General features: G+C 44.9%; 1 protein-coding gene across 3 annotated transcripts in view; it reads left to right on the top strand.

Moving 5' to 3' along the window:
- TTL (tubulin tyrosine ligase) overlaps positions 1–19,722 on the top strand; it is a 90,471-nt gene that overhangs the window by 28,059 nt on the left and 42,690 nt on the right. For 2 of the 3 annotated variants that reach the window (XM_038751328.1, XM_038751326.1), the window contains exons 3-4: positions 2,081–2,313; positions 10,103–10,238. In XM_038751328.1, coding sequence (XP_038607256.1) covers positions 2,081–2,313; positions 10,103–10,238 — 369 coding nt within the window. The remainder of the gene's footprint in view (positions 1–2,080; positions 2,314–10,102; positions 10,239–19,722) is intronic. The other variant, XM_038751327.1, reaches the window with a different exon arrangement.

The following is a 19,722-nucleotide window of genomic DNA, read 5'->3' as shown; positions in this document are numbered from 1 at the left end:
TCCTCTAAGTGGTTCTTTAGTCATAAATCTTCACCACCAAGCAGACGGTCCCCTTCTTGCAGAGCCCGGGACCCAGAACCTCAGCTCATCGTTTAGAATGGCGCTCGGCACAGAGTAAGCACTCAGCAAACGCCATCATTATCATTATTTCCAGAGCCGTGCTATTTCCGCTGCACCCCCGGCAGAGTTGAAATAAATCTCTTTCGAGTCTGAAAAGGACTTTCAGTGACGTACAGAAAAATCTGAGACTATCCACCCTGCCTCCTTATCCTGCCTGAAGGGCCGATTATGCTTTGTAGTGCTATTTGCGTGACTACATTTCAAGAGATGACAGGATCTGCATTCTTCTCCTCTCCCTTTGGGCTTAGCCACGGTAGGGATGCACCCCCAACCAGGATTGTTCCCAAATTGGGCTGTCCACCAGTAGAAATTGACGTGTCTGAAAGACCTGGGCCAGGATAAAAGCCTTTATTGGGCGGGGAGAGCCCGGGCCGTAAGGTGAATTGTGAAAGTCTGGGCATCCTGATCCACAGGGCTCAGGATGAGGAGCGATTCCCTGCTGGAAGCTTCACTAAGCTTTTCCTATCTTGCCTAGTGCTGTTTGGGTCCCGTCCCCCCCCGTCTTGGGTGAGGTGACTGGAAGCTCGATTTTCCCCCACAGCTCCCTGCTCCGGATGAGGGGGCACGGAGATAGGGCACGCAACCCAGAGAAGGAGAAATTTAGATCATTAGCTGGACAGAAATTCAGATCAACATCCCACTCTGCTTGATCTGATCAGGTACTTGAGACAAAACTCTTTTGGGGTTTGTTTGTGTTTTGGCTTCTCTGGGTAATTCCCTGGTTGCTGTACTTACCTGGGTTACTGTAGTAATGAGCAGGAACTTTCATGCCCATCGTATGTCTAATAATAATAGTAATAATGGCGGAGTTTAAGTGCTTATTGTGTGCCAAGTTCTGTAGGCTAAGCACTGGAGTGGATACAAGATAATCAGATCGAACACAGACCCTGTCGCTCATTGGAATCGCAGTCTAAGAAGGAGGAGAACAGGTATTGAATCCCCATTTTACAGATGAGGAAACCGAGGCCCAGAGAAGTAAAGTGAATTCCCAAGGTCACACGGGGGCAGAACTAGGATTAGAACCAAGATCCTCTGAATAATAATAATAATAATAATAATAATAATAATAATAATAATAGTATTTGTTAAGCGCTTACTATGTGCAAAGCACTGTTCTAAGCACTGGGGAGGTTACAAGGTGATCAGGTCCCCGGCCTGTGCTCCTATAATAATAATGATGGCATTTATTAAGCACTTACTCTGTGCAAAGCACTATTCTAAGCGCAGGGGAAGTTACAAGGTGATCAGGTTGTCCCACGGGGGGCCCACAGTCTTCATCCCCATTTTACAGATGAGGTAACTGAGGCCCAGAGAAGTGAAGTGACTTGCCCAAAGTCACACATCTTACAGTTGGCAGAGCCGGGATTTGAACCCATGACCTCCGACTCCAAAGCCCGGGCTCTTTCCACTGAGCCACGCTGCTCTTTCCACTAGCACATACTGGCTACCATGAAGCAGGACTTGTACTTCCCAAGCGCTTAGTACAGTGCTCTGCCCACAGTAAGCGCTCAATAAATACGATTGAATGAACGAAGGGATGAGCTAAATTATATTAAATTACACTTTTTCCTATTTTCTACTGCCTCCAAGCCATATTTTACCAATCAGACTGTTCTTTAGCTCTCTGCTTTACTGATGTTCATGGGCCGAAGGAGGTCCTGGGATTCCTCTGCTCTACGTGAGCGCCCAGGGGTTTGTGTGCAGAGGAGATCTGGAGCACAAACTGTAGTGCAGGTGAATAAGTCGACTTAGTTCCGCAGTGGGGGAAACCAGGGCGCGTTCAGCAGGTGATATCGATTCATCCGTTCACTCGTATGTATCGAACGCTTACTTTGTGCAGAGCACTGTACTAAGCGTATGGGAGAGTACACTCTAACGTCAGTTTCCAGCCACTGCTCCTGAACACAGAACGTATTTTGGAATTTTCCAAGACATTCAGCCATCTGCTCTTATCTTTCAGGTTAATCAAAACCAGTCCCGAACTGACGGAGTCGTGCACGTGGTTCCCAGAGTCCTATGTGATCTATCCAACCGATCTGAAGACCCCTGTGGCTCCCGCAGAAAACGGCATTCGCCATTTGATAAACAACTCCAGGACGGATGAACGGGAAGTCTTCCTGGTTTCCTATAACCGCAGGAAGGAGAGCAGGGAAGGCAACGTGTGGATCGCCAAATCCTCAGCTGGAGCCAAAGGTTGGTTTGGTCGGCGAACGCCGTCTTCTTGGTTTTGGTTTTGCCCGTCACCGCGTTTGGTTTCCTCTCCGACTCTAAACAATTGGGTTAAATCTCTCTTCCTGAGGCCAGTCGTTGACTGAAGAAGAGTGTTCTTGGACAAGTAAACTAGCTTGAGATTTACAGTTAAAGATGTTTGGAAATTCTTTTCCTTGAGGTGAATGTCTCTGGCTCTTATAGACCTAGTTGGGTGAGAGCCCTTTGGAACAGGGCAATATATGTACTACATATATGTGTTCGTACTATAGATTTATTTCCATATATATAAGGAAACAGACAGTTGGAGGGGAAAACCAGTGGATAAAGATGTTGTTTCCTACCTATAGAATCGTATTTAGGGACCAAAATCTCCTTACCCCACTGCTTACACTCTCTGCAGTTATACTTTGAGGAAGAGAAAGGGAATAATGTAAGTAAAAATAGTTTTAATAATAAGGATATAATAATAATAAGGTTTAATAATAACTCCTCACTCTGGGCTTCAAGGCTCTCCATCACCTCGCCCCCTCCTACCTCACCTCTCTTCTCTCCTTCTCCAGCCCAGCCCGCACCCTCCGCTCCTCTGCCGCTTAACTCCTCACTGAACCTCGTTCTCGCCCGTCCCGCCGTCGACCCCCGGCCCACGTCCTTCCCCTGGCCTGGAATGCCCTCCCTCCGCACATCCGCCAAGCTAGCTCTCTTCTTCCCTCCAAAGCCCTACTGAGAGCTCACCTCCTCCAGGAGGCCTTCCCAGACTGAGCCCCCTTTTTCCTCTCCTCCTCCCCATCGCCCCGCCCTTCCTCCTTCCCCTCCCCACAGCACCTGTATATATGTTTGTAGAGATTTATGACTCTATTTATTTTACTTGTCCGTATTTACTGTTCTATTTATTTTGTTAATGATGTGCATCTAGCTTTAATTCTATCTGTTCTGACGACTTGACACCCGTCCACATGTTTTGTTTTGTCGTCTGTCTCCCCCTTCGAGACTGTGAGCCCGTTGTTGGGTAGGGACCGCCTCTACATGTTGCTGACTTGTACTTCCCAAGCGCTTAGTCCAGTTGCTCTGCACACAGTAAGCGCTCAACAAATACAACTGAATGAATGAATCAGGAATGTTATTATTTGGGCTGTACCTTGGAATCTCAGCGTAATTGCCCCTCTGTCACCTGTCCTGAGTGCCTTCTTGCCGATTCTCCCTGATTCTTCCACCACTCACTCTCTCATGGCTCTGTTCCCTCTGCTTTCAAACATATCCGTGTAACTCCCACCCTAAAAATCTCCCTGAATCCCATTGCAGCATCCCACTATCACCTCTCTCCTTTACACATCATTCCTGTCCTATCTCCTCAAATTTTTTTAATGACACTTGAGTGCTTATTATGTGCCGGGCACTGTACTAAGCCCTGGGGTAGAGTCAAGATAATCAGGTTGAACCCAGTCCCTGTCCCACGTAGGCCTCAGAGTCTTAATCCCCATTTTACAGATGAGGTAACGGAGGCACAGAGAAAGTAAATGACTTGACCAAGGTCTCCCCGCAGACAAGTATTGGAAGTGGCATCAGAACCCAGTTCTTTTCATTCATTCATTCATTCAATCATATTTATTGAGCGCTTACTGTGTGCAGAGCACTGTACTAAGCACTTGGGAAGTACAAGTTGGCAACATATAGAGATAGTCCCTACCCAACAGCGGGCTCACAGTCTAGAAGGGGGAGACAGACTGGGCCACACTGCTTCTCATGGTCACATCTCCTCGCCTCCGACTCCTTCCTTGACCCCGAAAATCCTGTTCCCTACCCCCACCTACTCCAATTCACTGAAATTTCTCTCTCAAAGATCTTCAATTTTCTCCTCCTTTCCAAATCGAATGGATCTGACTCCATTGTAATCCACTTGGATCTCTCAGCAGGCTCTTCCTCCATGGATCACCCTCTCCTCCTGCAAACACTAGCTATCCCTTTGATTTCTCTGACAAAATCCTTTCCTGGTATTTCTCCTACCTTGCTGGCTGTTCCCTCCCCAGTCTTTTCACCGGTTCTTCCTCTGCCTCCCACTCCCAAACTGGGTGTGTTCCCCCCCGACTCAATTCTGGATCACCTTCTAATCTCAGTCCCCTGGGAAACTCACGTGCTTTCTTAATTTCAACTACCGCTCTACAAGGATGGCTCCCAAATCTGCCTCACCAGCTCCTTACTTTCTCTTTCTCTTCCAACCTTCATGGTCTCTCTACGTGAATGTCCTCATGGCACTTCAAGCGTAACAGTCCCAAACTGACTGCGTCCGTCCTCCCAAATCTGCTACTTTTCCCCATCACTTTTGATGACTCATTTTCGTATCTCAGCCTCACTACTCTGGGATTATCCCTACCTTCTCTTTCTTTGAGCTCCAGAGTCAGTCATCCACCAAACCCTGCCAGTTCTTTCCTCACACTGGTCCAAGCACTTATCGTATTCCATCTTGATTACTTCATCGGCCTTCTTGCAGATGCTTCCTTGCTTCCAGTCTCTCCCTTTTTCCTTCTTTGCGGCACTCTACCGCCCAGATCATTTTGCTAAAACAAAGCTTTGCACTCATTTCCCCACTCCTCAAAATCCTCCGGTGGTTGCCCGTTCCTCACCTCATAGAACATCGAGCGGAAACTCCTTGCTGTCGGATTTACAGTGATCTGTAATCGGATCTCTTTCCCACCCATTTATCCTTGCTTTTCTCCCGCTGCACTCCTCTAAGGCTAATGTACTCATCAATCCTCACTTCGGTCACTTTTGCCAGAAACCTCTTGCTCACTCCGCTACGTCATCCTGGAACTCCCTTTTCCATTCAGATCAAATTCTCAACTTTAAACATCCTCCCTCTACCAAACAGTCAATTGATGGTATTTATTGAGCGCTTACCGTGTGCAGGACACTGTGCTAAGTACACAGGAGAGTACAGTACGACAGAGTCGGTACATTCCCTGCCCACGAGGAGCTTACAGTCTAGAAGGGGAAGACAGACATCGATACAAATAAGTAAATTGTGGATAGGTGCTTATGCGCTCTTGGGGCTGAGGATGGGGAGACTAGCAAGCACTGATTCGAGTGCTTAGGGAATAAAGGTGAGAGAAGAATTAGGGGAAATGAGGGCTTATTTGGGGCAGGCTGAGTGAAAGAGATGTGATTTTATTAATAAGTCTTCCAAGGTAGGGAGAGTGGTGATCTGCTCATTGAGGAGGAGGGAGTCCGGGTATGTGGGTATGGGGATGGTGGTTGGTTTTAGAGGAGCGAAGAGTGTGGATTGGATTGTCGGAAATCAAAGAAGTAAGGTAGGTAATATGAACTGAGTGGGGAGGAACGAGAGGCAGGGGGCTCAGTGAAGAGCTGATAGAGTAATCAAGTCAGGAGGACAGGGTGTGGGTGGGAAGATAAGGAGTTCCGTTTGGACATGTAAAACTTGAGATGACGCGAGGACATCGAAGTAGAGATGTCTTGAAGGCAGGAGGAAATGCGATACTGCAGAGTGGGAGAGAGATCAGGGCTGAAGATGTAGATTTGTGTATAATAATAATAATAATAATAGCATTTATTCAGCGCTTACTACATACAAAGCACTGTTCTAAGCACTGGGAAGGTTACAAGGTGATCAGGTTGTCCCACGAGGGGCTCCCAGTCTTAATCCCCATTTTACAGATGAGTTAACTGAGGCTCGGAGAAGTGAAGCTTCTAGACTGTGAGCCCACTATTGGGTAGGGACTGTCTCTATATGTTGCCAACTTGCACTTCCCAAGCGCTTAGTACAGTGCTCTGCACACAGTAAGCGCTCAATAAATACGATTGATTGATTGAAGTGACTTCCCCAAAGTCACGCAGCTGACAATTGGCGGAGCCGGGATTTGAACCCATGACCTCTGACTCCAAAGCCTGGGCTCTTTCCACTGAGCCACGCTGCTTCTCATCTCCATAGAGATGGAAGTTGAAGCCAAGAGAGCAGGTGAATTCTCCGGAGGGATTTGGGAGTGGATGGAGACTAGAAGGGGAGCCAGAACCTCGACGGACTCCCGCTGTTAGAGGGTGGGAGAGAGAGGAGAAGCCTGCGAAAGAGACTGAGAAGGAGCGGTCAGAAAAACAGGAGGAAAACCAGGAGAGGACAGTGTCAGTGCAGCCAAGGTTGAACTTTCCAGGAGAAAGGTCCCGTGCGCAGGAATTAGATCTACCAAATCTGTTATATTGTATGCTCCCTAGCACTTAGTGTTCAATAAATACTATGATTGGAGAAATTTTGGGGTGTGTTTGAGAAAATCAGTTCTGACACTACAAGAAAGGCATTGATAAAGGTAAAGGGTGGTGTGTTTGGACTCACACCCATTTAAAGAGTTTAGAGCTCACTTTAGAGGCGGGCTTGAGGTGACAAGTATGAGACAGCGGTTCAGACCTGAAACAGACGCCCCTGGAATGGAAAGATCTTTTTACAAACAAATAACTCAAAAGCACCCGACTTTGACGTGTCATGGACCGTTTTCCCACTTGCTGGGCCGTTGCGGCCGGGTGAGCGGTGCCAGTGACTGAAAATTCCTTAGGGATCTGTGACCCACTGGGTGGATCAAGGGTTGGAAGGTTGGGGGGAGCAAATTCTCCTTTCCCCACCCTCTGTTCTTTGTGAAGAATAGAAGTTCCATATTCCTTCCTCCCGTAGTCTTGGTCCTCCTTTTAAATAAAATTGTATTTGCTATGTGCATTCATCCATTCATTAAAAATGGTATTGTTAAACACTATGTTCATTCATTCACTCATTCAATCATATTTATTGAGCGCTTACTGTGTGCAGAGCACCGTACTAAGCACTTGGGAGGTACAGGTGGGCAACATATAGAGACGGTCCCTACCCAGTGACGGGCTCACAGTCTGTAAGGGGAAGACAGACAGTGAAACAAAACAAGTAGACAGGTGTCAGTACCATCAGAATAAATAGAATTTATATTTATATCTATAGAGTTTATATATATTTATATATATACTTATCCATATATCTATATATATAATTTATATTCATATTTATATATAGATATATATTATAACTATGTGCATGTCATTAATAAAACAGTAAAAAATCTATAGAGCTTATATATATTTATCTATATATTTATATATATAATTCATATCTATAGTTATATATATATATTATATCTATGTGCACATCATTAATACAGTGCTCTGCACATAGTAAGCGCTCAATAAATACGATTGATGATTAATAAAAGAGTAAAAATATCTATAGAGTTTATATATATTTATCTGTATATCCATATATTTATATATAGAATTCATATCTATAGTTATATATAGATATATATTATATCTATGCACATGTCATTAATATGATAGAGTAATAAATCTGTAGAAACATATATACAGGTGCTATGGGGAGGGGAAGGAGGAAGGGCAGGGGGAATGGGGAGGAGAAGAGGAAAAAGGGGGCTCAGTCTGGGAAGGCCTCCTGGAGAGGGTGAGCTCTCAGTAGGGCTTTGAAGGGAGGAAGAGAGCTACTGTGTGCCAGACACTGTACTGAGCACTTGAGTAGACACAAGATTATCACAATCCCTGCTCCACGGGGGGTTCACAGTCTTAATCCCCATTTTACAGATGAGGGAACCGAGGCACAGAGAAGTTGAGTGACTTACCCAAGGACCCACAGCCGGCACGTGGTGGAAGTGGGATTAGAACCCAGGTCCACATCCCAGGCCCGAGCTCTTTCCACTAGGCCACGCTCTTTCTCTGGTCTTGGCCAGAAGAGCATCAGTGGCTCAGTGAAGAAGCAGCGTGGCTCAGTGGAAAGAGCCCGGGCTTTGGAGTCAGAGGTCCTGGGTTCAAATCCTGGCTCCGCCAACTGTCAGCTGGGTGACTTTGGGCAAGACACTTCACTTCTTTGTGCCTCAGTTACCTCATCTGGAAAACGGGGATTAACACTGTGAACCCCCCGTGGGACAACCTGATCACCTCGTAACCTCCCCAGCGCTTAGAATAGCGCTTTGCACGTAGTAAGCGCTTAACAAATGCCATCGTTATTATTATTATTATCATGGCCCAGAACCAGGCATCTCTCCTGCAGTGACTCAAATGAGGCGTTGTTGGAGACGGGCAATTCTGCCCATAAGCATGCCCCATCAGCAGACAAATCTTCCAGGGTCCGTTGGGAGGGGAAGCAGGGAATTGGGATGCCAACTTTTCATTTACAGCCTGATGATGAAGCTTTTGAAGGAGGAGTTCACTGAGGGCGGGGCTCTGAGGGATCGGGGGTGGAAGAAGCGGAAAGGAGAAAAGGAGGGAGGGCATGAAAGAGGGAGAAAAAAGGGAAAGAGGGAAAGGAAGAGGAATCAAAAGGTACCTTCACCCTGGCTTCCTGGGGTGACGGGAAGAGAACTGGCTCCGTTGTTTTGTCTCACCTAATCCTGAAAGGTTCCATTAATCCCATTCCTAACATCGATCAACTTGTATCCCCCCAGCGCTTAGAACAGTGCTTTGCACATGGTAAGCGCTTAACAAATACCATTATTATTATTATCGATACTCTTCGGAGGGAGGGCATGAAAGAGGGAGAGAAAAGGGAAAGAGGGAAAGGAAGAGGAATCAAAAGGCACCTTCACCCTGGCTTCCTGGGGTGACAGGAAGAGAACTGGCTCTCTTGTTTTGTCCCCCCAATCCTGAAAGGCTCCATTAATCCCATTCCTAGCATCGATCAACTTGTATCCCCCCAGCGCTTAGAACAGTGCTTTGTACATGCTAAGCGCTTAACAAATACCATTATTATTATTATTATTATTATTGGTACTCTGCAGTCTTCTCAGTAGCAGGGCCAGCAACCCAGGACAGGGCAAGAGATTCAGTCCTCTAGACTGTAAGCTCGTTGTAGGGAGGAATAGGTCCATTTATTGTTGTATTGTACTCTCCTGAGTGTAATTGTAATTATAATTGTAATCTCCTAAGCACACAGTAAATGCCCAATAAATACGATTGAATGAAAGTGCATCCGTCATACATGACACATATTTGGTGCTTAATAGCAGAGAAGCAGCGTGGTTCAGTGGAAAGAGCACAGGCTTTGGAGTCAGGGGTTATGGGTTCAAATCCTGGCCCCGCCACTTGTCAGCTGTGTGACTTTGGGCAAGTCACTTCACTTCTCTGGGCCTCAGTGACCTCATTTGGAAAATGGGGATGAAGACTGTGAGCCCCAGGTGGGACAACCTGATCACCTTGTATCCTCCCCAGCGCTTACAACAGTACTTGGCACATAGTAAGCACTTAACAAATGCCATTATTAGTAGTAGTAGTAGCAAATACTATAATGATTCATTCTGGGATTTTTTTTTTTTTTGCTTTTCACTTCTGTCTCTGTTTTTCATGTTCCTTTCGTTTTGTCCGTCTTTTCCCCTTTAGATTGTAAGCTCCTTGAATACAGTGATTGTGTGGTCTTCTGCCTTAGTTTTCTACATAATTAGACCAAGGTTTTCAGTACATTGTTTTCAGCAAACGCTAAGCGATCCGGTTGAGCTTGATTAAAAAAAAAAAAACCCTTAGGAATCCTTTCAGGTCGAAACAGAGTCAGAAATTTTAATTTGGAGTGGGGAAGAAGAAAGGGGGGATAAAGGAGGTAAAGAATGAGATGGGGAGGAGAATGAGAGACTAAGATAAATCAGTGGGAATTCATACTTGTTCGAGTCAGATCTCTGATCACTCACTTTGGGTTTGTGGGGAGTCTCTCCTTTTTCTTTGAATTATAATTTGATTTCTTTTCTGTCAGGTGAAGGTATTCTTATTTCTTCAGAGGCTACAGAACTTCTGGACTTCATAGATAAACAAGGGCAGGTGCACGTGATTCAGAAATACCTTGAAACGCCAATGCTTCTGGAGCCAGGTCACCGCAAGTTTGATATTAGGTAATGCGTTTTGTTAATATTTCTTTTTTCTTCAATACTTAGCCAAAAAAAAGTTATGGAAATTAAGGGTAACGAATTAATTGATCAGGTGGCTATTATTAAATGAGTTTATATAATTTTCTCCATATATCAGTCCTCTAGCAAAAAAGCCTGTTCTTTGCAAAGGTGAAACACCTGTGACACACACGCACATGTGGATATACACGTAGCCACAGTCAACCTTTTAAAAATTGTAACTTTCATCCAAGTGAGAACAGAAAAATCCCCCCAAAAGGGGACAGGAATCAGGAACAGACAGAATTTTCAGCCGACCAAAAAGGAAAAAAGCAGCGTGGCCCTTTCGTCACTGTGGCCTTATAGGAAGACCACTGGACTGGAAATCAGGAGACCTGGGTTCTAATTCTGGCTCCATAGTTTGTCTGCTGTGAGACCGTGGATAAGTCACTTAGCTTCTCGGGGTTTCAGTCTCCTCATTGGTAAAATGAGAATTAAATGCCTGTTCTTCCTCCCCTTTAGACTCAGTCCCATATGAGGCAGAGGTTGTGTATGATCTGATTTACCTGCTCCAGCGCCTATCACGTTGCTTGCCGCATAGTAAGTGCTTAACAAATGCCCCTATTATTATTATTATGTACACTTAATAAGGAATGCCATAGGTTTTTCAAATTTATCAAAAGAAGGAAACTGCCCAGGATTTCAGTGAATTTTTTTGACCAGTGCTATAAGCGCCTTATGGGCAGAGATCGTGTCTACCGACTCTGTTGTGTTAATAATCGTGGTATGTGTTGAGCAGCTTACTATGTGCCAGGCACTGTACGAAGCGCTGGGGTAGAGACAAGCAAATCGGGTTGATCACAGTCTCTGTCTCGCATGATGCTCGCAGTCTTAATCCCCGTTTTACGGATGAGGAAATGAGGCGCAGAGGAAGTGAAGTGACTTAACCAAGGTCACCCAGCAGAGAAGTGGCAGAGCTGGGATTAGAACCCAGGACTCTTGTCCAATATCCGCTACGCCATGCTGCTTCCCCAAGCGTGGACGCTGTATCGTACCCTCCCGAGCACTTAATCCAGTTCTCTGTACAGAGCTCAATAAATGCCACTGATTGTTAAAAAGGTGCACTCAGGGATGAGAAGAAGAGAGCCAAAAGGCTCAATGGGTTGTTTAGCCTCGTCTTTGCCGAGCAAGATGTTAGAGAGATTCCCTCTTCTAAATTGTTTTTTCGTAGAAGACAGGTCAGAAGAACTGGCCCAAAGCGGGACTGCCTCGTAGGAAGTCTTATGAAATAAACAAGTCTCGGGGACCCAAATGGCGTTACCGAAAAATGACGGAGAGGAAATCGTAGCACTCCTGGTCAAAGTGGGTAACATAACCACTATTCCCGAGGACTGTTGGACTGCCATTGTGCCTCTCACCTATACAAAGAGCTCTTCGATGTGTGACACACACTTCTGTACAGAGTGAGAGCACGTATAGTGGTTAGATCAGTTGGTACTTACAAAACTTGCCTGTTGAGGGAAAGCCAACGTGTTTTCTGTAAGGCACAATCAGAGCCACGCTAATCAGCTAGAATTCCTCAAATAAGTCAGTCGGCATTTGAGTAAATGGAAACAGGGAACCGAATCCTATTCAGATGTTTCCAAAGGCCTTTAGCAAAGTCCTTCATCGCAGACTTTGGAAAAAGCTGACTTAAGAACTAACTGGTTTGTGAAAACTGTGTTCTGAATTCAAAAGTTGTAAATTGGAGTCCGTTTTCCCACAAAGAGCGCTGTCTGAAATGGGGGATCTCATCTACGTCGCCACCGATCTTTTGCCCATCCATGTCTTCCCTCTAGCTTGGATCTCTCTTCCCCCTTCACGACAGAACGTCACTCTCCCCCCCTTCAAAGCCTTATTAAAATCACATCTCCTCCAAGAGGCCTTTCCTGACCAGCTCCTTATTTTCCCATCTCCCTCTCCCTTCTGCATTGCCTACGCACTTGGATGATGATGATGATGATGGCATTTATTAAGCGCTCAATATGTGCAAAGCACTGTTCTAAGCGCTGGGGAGATTACAAGGTGATCAGGTTGTCCCCTGGGGGGCTCACAGTCTTCATCCCCATTTTCCAGATGAGGTAACTGAGGCCCAGAGAAGTGAAGTGACTTGCTCAAAGTCACACAGCTGACAATATTGGCGGAGCCGGGATTTGAACCCATGACCTCTGGCTCCAAAGCCTGTGCTCTTTCCACTGAGCCACACTGCTTCTCTACCTGTGCCCTTTAAGCACTTGATGTTCGCCCATCCCAGTTGCCCGCAATTACATACCGATTCGTAATTTATTTTAATGTCCGTCTTCCTGTCAACTCAGTTGTCTTGTACTCTCCCAAGTGCTTATTACAGTGCCCTGCGCACAGTAAGTGCCCTCTAAATGCCATTGATTGCTTGATTCATATTGGTTTCTGAACCATGGCTAGATCCTCTAATTTTTAACAAAATTACCCAGATTTGTGTATTCTGTCAACTGAAGCGGAATAATCTAGTTACATTATTTATATTGCAAATAGCAATAATATTGACATAATTGTCCTGAAATTCAAAAACATAGAGAAATTTAGTTCATACAGCACTGTAAAGCGTACATCACCTTTCTCTTCAAATTGATTGAGAAGCAGCGTGGCTCAGTGGAAAAGAGCCTGGGCTTTGGAGTCAGAGGTCATGGGTTCAAATCCTGGCTCCGCCACTTGTCAGCTGTGTGACTTTGGGCAAGTCACTTAACTTCTCTGGGCCTCAGTTCCCTCATCTGTAAAATGGGGATGAAGACTGTGAGCCCCTGTGGGACAACCCGATCACCTTCTAACCTCCCCAGCGCTTAGAACAGTGCTTTGCACATAGTAAGTGCTTAATAAATGTCATTATTATTATTATTATTATTATTATTATTATCTAAAACAGAGAAATTTAAGACTTTTTTTCCCACAAAAAATGGGCTCCTGGGGTGGGATTGATTGGTTGATCGGGTAGAGACCGTCTCTGTATGTTTCCAACTTGTACTTCCCAAACGCTTAGTACAGTGCTGTGCACACAGTAAGCACTCAATAAATACGATTGAACGAATGATCATGAGAGAGAGAGAGAAGCAGCATGGCTTAGTGGCAAGAGCCCGGGCTTGGAGTCAGAGGACATGGATTCTAATCCCAGCTCCGCCACTTTTCTGCTGTGTGACCTTGGGCAAGTCATTTAACTTCTCTGTGCCTCAGTTCCCTCATCTGGAAAATGGGGATGAAGACTGTGAGCCCCCCGTGGGACAACCTGATCACCTTGTACCCTCCCCAGCATTTAGAATAGTGCTTTGCACATAGTAAGCGCTTAATAAATGCCATCATCATTATTATTATTATCATTCTCTGTGCCTCAGTTATTAATTCATTCAGTCGTATTTATTGAGCGCTTACTGTGTGCAGAACACTGTACTAAGCGCTTGGGAAGTACAAGTTGGCAACGTATAGAGACGGTCCCTACCCAACAATGGGCTTATCGCATCTGTAAAATGGGGATCAAGACCGTGAGCCCCTCGTGGGACAACCTGATTACCTTGTATCTACCAGTGCTTAGACAAGCGCTTGGCACATAGTAAGCGCTTAATAAATACCCTGATTATTATTAGTATGGTATTTGTTAAGCGCTTACTATGCGTCAAACATTGTTCTAAGAACTTTATAATTATTATTATCATTGCAGGGCTTTGCACATAGGAAGTGCTTAATAAATGCCGTTATTATTATTATTGTATTATAAAGATAGGAGAGCAAGAGAAAGGAGAGAGAGGCAAAGGGAGAACAAGTGTGTTCCTGGTCTTTATTTAGGAAGACTTTAAGGTGCGCTAGAGTTTCAAAGCCTCATTTTTTCCCTATTAAACGGACTTGTTAAAAGCATTGTTATTTAGGTGTTACTACTCTAACATGAATTAAGACTCTTCTCTTGATTCCTCTGCGCTGGAGAAGAAGGGATTCTGCAGGCATGGGTGTTCCCGAGTGGAAGAACCCAGTCACGGGGTGGGTTTCGGCGAGGGACTGCGTAGGTAGGGAGCGGGAAGGAGCCGCCGAAGATGTAAGACATCAAAGCGGCCATCTGTAAATGGGTGGCTGAGTGGGGGAGTGTGAGAAACGACTGCTCTGAATCTCCGGCGTCCTCCCAGGAAGAGAACTGCCTTCCTCTCTCCCTCCCACCCCCAGGTCTCGGGTTGAGCTAGAAGAGGGCAAGGCGATTGAGTGCTTTAACGGTAAGGAGTTTCTGATTGATGTGGAGGTGGATGGGCAAGCTCCGAAGGCTCCTGAAGCGTGGGGAAACGTGGACTGAACGTTTTCCTAGAAAAATGACCCGGGCGGCGGCGTGAAGTCGAGTGGGGAGAGACAGGAGGCAGGGAGGTCAGCAAGGAGGCTGATGCAGTCATCAAGGTGGGATGGGATAAGTGGATTCACGTGAAAGCGGTTCGGATCAAGTGCCAGCTTGTACTTCCCAAGCGCTTAGTACAGTGCTGTGCACACAGTAAGCACTCAGTAAATACGACTGAATGCATGGATGAATGAAGAGGAAAGGGTGGATTTTAGTGATGTCGTGAAGGTTGAACTGACAGGATGTAGTGATTGGCGATATAGGTGGAGTGAGAGGGGAGTTGATATCACCATGGTTACGGGCGTGTGAGACAGGAATAATAATAATAATGATGGCATTTATTAAGCGCTTACTATGTGCAAAGCACTGTTCTAAGCGCTGGGGAGGTGACAAGGTGATCAGGTTGTCTCACGGGGGGCTCACAGTCTTCATCTCCATTTTCCAGAGGAGGGAACTGAGGCCCAGAGAAGTGAAGTGACTTGCCCAAAGCCACCCAGCTGACAAGTGGCGGAGCCGGGATTTGAACCCATGACCTCTGACTCCAAAGCCCGGGCTCTTCCCACCGAGCCACGCTGTGGTGCCGTCCGCGGTGATGGGGAAAGTCATGGGGAGGACGGGCTTTGGGTGGGAAGATGAGGAGTTCTGTTTTGGACGTCTTATATTTGAGTTCCTGGCAGGATATCCAAGGAGAGATGTCCTGAAGGCAGGAGGAAATGATAGACTTCCGAGGAGAAAGGTCAGGGCTGGAGATGGAGATGTAATTAACAAAATTATCCAGAATTGTAAATTCTGTCTACTGAAGATGAATAATCTAGCTACAATATTTTATATGGCAAAGAGCAATGGTATGGACATTGTATATTCCATCTACTGAAGATGAACAATCTAGCTACAATATTTTATAGGGCAAATAGCAATAATATGGACATAATTTCCCAGAAATTCAAGAACACAACACACAGAGAAATTTACAGAGAAATTTACACACCACACTATACAGTATACATTACCTCTATCTTCAGATTGCACTTGTGTATATATGTACGTATTTATCATTCTATTTATTGCATTAATGGTGTGTATATATCTATAAAAATTCAAAAACACAACACAAAGAAAAATTTAGTACAGTACCGCACTATACATTGTACATCTATCTCCAGATTGCACTTGTGTATATATGTACGTATTTATCATTCTATTTATTGCATTAATGATGTGTATATATCTATAAAAATTCGAAAACACAACACAAAGAAAAATTTAGTACAGTACCGCACTATACATCGTACATTACCTCTATCTTCAGATTGCACTTGTGTATATATGTGCGTATTTATTATTCTATTTATTGCATTAATGATGTATATATCTGTAATTCTATTTATTTATATTGATGCCTTTCTACTTGTTTTGTTCCGATGTCTGTCTCCCCGCTTCTAGACTGTGTTGGGTAGGGATTGTCTCTGTTGCTGAATTGTACTTCCAAGCGCTTAGTACAGAGAAGCAGTGTGGCTCAGAGGAAAGAGCCCAGGCTTGGGAGTCAGGGGTCGTGGATTCAAATCCCGGGTCCGCCACTTGTCAGCTGTGTGACTTTGGGCAAGTCACTTCACTTCTCTGGGCCTCAGTTCCCTCATCTGTAAAATGGGGATGAAGACTGTGAGCCCCATGTGGGACAACCTGATCACCTTGTATCCTCCCCAGTGCTTAAGAACAGTGCTTTGCACACAGTAAGCGCTTAATAAATGCCATCGTTATTATTATTACAGTGCTCTGCACACAATAAGCGCTCAGTAAATACGATTGAATGAGTGAATCTAAAACAAATACAGAAATTTTAAACTCATTTTTTTTATTTTTTACAAAAATTTGGCTCTTGGGGTGGGATTAATTGGATGATCGTGAGAAAAAGAGGAGATGAATCATCCGCATCGAGGTGGTAATTGAAGCTCTGTGAGCAAATGAGTTCTCCAAGGGAATGGATGGAGATGGAGAATAGACGGCGACCCAGAACTGAATCTCGAAGGATCCCCACAATTAGCGGGTGGGAGGCAGAGGAGGAGGCTGCAGAAGAGACTGAGAAATGAGTGGTCAGGGAGATTAGGAGGAGAACCAGGAGAGGGAAATGTCAGTGAAGCCGAGGTTGGATAATGTTTCCGGGAGAAGGGGATGGTCAGCAGTGTCGAAGGCAGCTTCGACGAGCGGTCCAGGAGGATTATGGTGGAGTAGAGGCCTTTGGATTTGGCAAGAAGGAGATCATTGGTGACATTTGAGAGGGCGGTTTCTATGGAACGAAGGGGACAGAAGCCAGAGGGGAGGAGGTCAGAGGGAGGAACTAGAGACAGTGGATGTAAACTACTTGCTCAAAGGGTTCATTCATTCAGTTCATTCAATCGCATTTATTGAGCGTTTACTGTGTGCAGAGCACTGTACTAAGCACTTGGGAAGTACAAGTTGGCAACATATAGAGTTGGTCCCTACCTGGCGACAGGCTCACAGTCTAGAAGGGGAAGACGGACAACAAGACAAAATATAGTAACAAAGTAAAATAAATAGAATAGTAAGTATGTACAAGAATCTGATAATCTTAAGTAAGTGGATGTAATATTATTAGTAATAATAATGATGGCATTTATTAAGTGCTTACTATGTGCCAAGCACTGTTCTAAGCGCTGGAGTAGATACAAGGTAACCAGGTTGTCCCACGTGGGGCTCACAGACGTAATCCCCACTTTCCAGATGAGGTAACTGAGGCCCAGAGAAGTGAAGTGACTTGCCCGAAGTCACACAGCTGACAAGTGGCGGAGCCGGGATCGGAACCCATGACCTCCGACTCCAAAGCCCGCGCTCTTTCCACTGAGCCACGCTGCTTTTCTGTCTAAGTCTTCAGAAGGCTGTAGACACGGGAGCTTTTCTGCTGAAAATGGGAATGGGTTTTCAACCGTATCGAAGAATTTCTTCAATTTCTTATTTGTCCAATTTAGCATACTTCTTTTCTTCATAAAGCTCCCTGTAGCAGGTGGCCTCTTACGCACACCTTTGTACTCGTCACTCTGTGAAGATCAACTTCACTTGGTTTTATTAATTCAGCCATCTGAAGAGTTTTACCGGACTTGACTTTTTAATCCTATGGTTTTAGCTGGAGGTGGAAAACGCAGAGTCAATCGGTGGTACTTATTGAGCACTTATGGCTTGTGGAACACTGTACTAAGCACTTGGAAGAGTGTAGTGCAACAGAGTTTGTAGACCTGTTCCCTGCCCACAAGGAGCTGATAGTCTAGAGGGGGAATCGTAACATTTTTTCCACCTGTTTTGGCAGCTTGCAGTTGTCCAAGGTCTTCAGCTCATTGCATATCGAGCTCACCCATATCTAAATTAAGCGATCTCACAATTCGACAGGTTTCTTTCGGTATCTGTTGATGGGTCTCTTCAGCACTTTGGAAATCGGACACAAACTGTGGTCTGAGCGTCCTCCAAGACCCATTCTTTGTTAGTTGTTTCATCTCAGTCCGGGAGCATGGAGGAAGCTGACGGTGGATGGACAGATCCTGTGAGTCAAGGCATCTCATCAATCAATCGTATTTATTGAGTGCTTACTGTGTGCAGAGCACTGTACTAAGCGCTTAGCACTGTACTAATATTATAGGTCCCATCCCCGGCGTAGCTACTGTCATTGATAGCTACTGTATGATACTCGAATGGCTCAGTAAGGGTCTGGAAGGTGTTTTCCTTGTGAAAGTCCACAGAAAAACCAAAATCATGAAGTGAAAAGTAATAATTGTGATATTTAAGTAGTTGCTCTCTGCCGAGCCCTGTACTAAGCACTGGGATAAATACATGAGAAGCAGCATTCATTCATTCATTCATTCGTATTTATTGAGCGCTTACTGTGTGCAGAGCACTGTACTAAGCGCTTGGAAAGTACAAATTGGTAAGATATTAGAGACGATCCTTACCCAACAATGGACTCACAGTCTACAAGGGGGGGACAGACAACAAAACAACATATATTAACAAAATGCAATAAATAGAATAGTAAATATGTACAAGTAAAATAAATAGAGTAATAAATCTGTACATGGCTCAGTGGAAAGAGCCCGGGCTTGGGAGTCAGAGATCATGGGTTCAAATCCCAGCTCTGCCCGGTTCCTTTCTTGAGGAACTCAAGAAAAGTTCAGTCTTATTAAATAGCGACATTCTCATTGACTTGATCGGAATTGAACATTGGCTAGCCCGTAACGTGTTACCGTCCATATTTATAATCATAAAGTCGATTAAAGTGTTTTTAAACATCTTTATTAGAGCCCCAAATTCCCTACTTTGGAATAGTTAGCTATTGTCAAAGCAGAAGCAGCACTGGGAGTCAGATGGACCTGGGTTCTAATCCTGACTCCGCCACTCTTCTGCTCTGCGACCTTCATTCATTCAATCGTATTTATTGAGCGCTTACTGTGTGCAGAGCACTGTACTAAGTGCTTGGGAAGTACAAGTTGGCAACATATAGAGATGGTCCCTACCCAACAGCGGGCTCACAGTCTAGAAGATAACTATGTAAAGTAAAATAAATAAATGGAGTAATTCAGTCATTCATTCATTCAATCATATTTATTGAAATATGATTTATTTATTCAGGCAAGTGACTTAACTTCTCTGGACCCCAGTTACTTCATCTATAAAATGGGGATTAAGATCGTGAGCCCCATGTGAGCCCGTTGTTGGGTCTCTATATGTTGCCAACTTGTGCTTCCCAAGCGCTTAGTACAGTGCTCTGCACACAGTAAGCGCTCAATAAATACAATTGAAGGAATGAATGAATGTGGGACATGAATGGCGTCCAACCTGATTAGCTGATCTCTACCCCAGCACTTTTCTGACCAATTCATTCATTAAGTTGTACTTATTGAGGGCTTACTGTGTGCACAGCACTGTACTAAGCGCTTGGGAGAGAACAGTACAACAACAGACACATTCCTAGCCACAGCGAGCTCACAAGTAAGCCCATAGTGAGCACTTAACAAATACCGTTCAAACAAAACAAAAAGGCTCATACTTGAGTTCGTGCTCATGGTGATGATGATGATGATGGCATTTAGTAAGCGCTTACTAAGCTCA

The sequence above is a fragment of the Tachyglossus aculeatus genome, chromosome 9 (genome assembly GCF_015852505.1).
Source record: "Tachyglossus aculeatus isolate mTacAcu1 chromosome 9, mTacAcu1.pri, whole genome shotgun sequence".
Classification (NCBI taxonomy): domain Eukaryota; kingdom Metazoa; phylum Chordata; class Mammalia; order Monotremata; family Tachyglossidae; genus Tachyglossus; species Tachyglossus aculeatus.
Note: the sequence above shows the minus strand (reverse complement) of the source record. Positions and strands in the feature narration are given on the sequence as shown.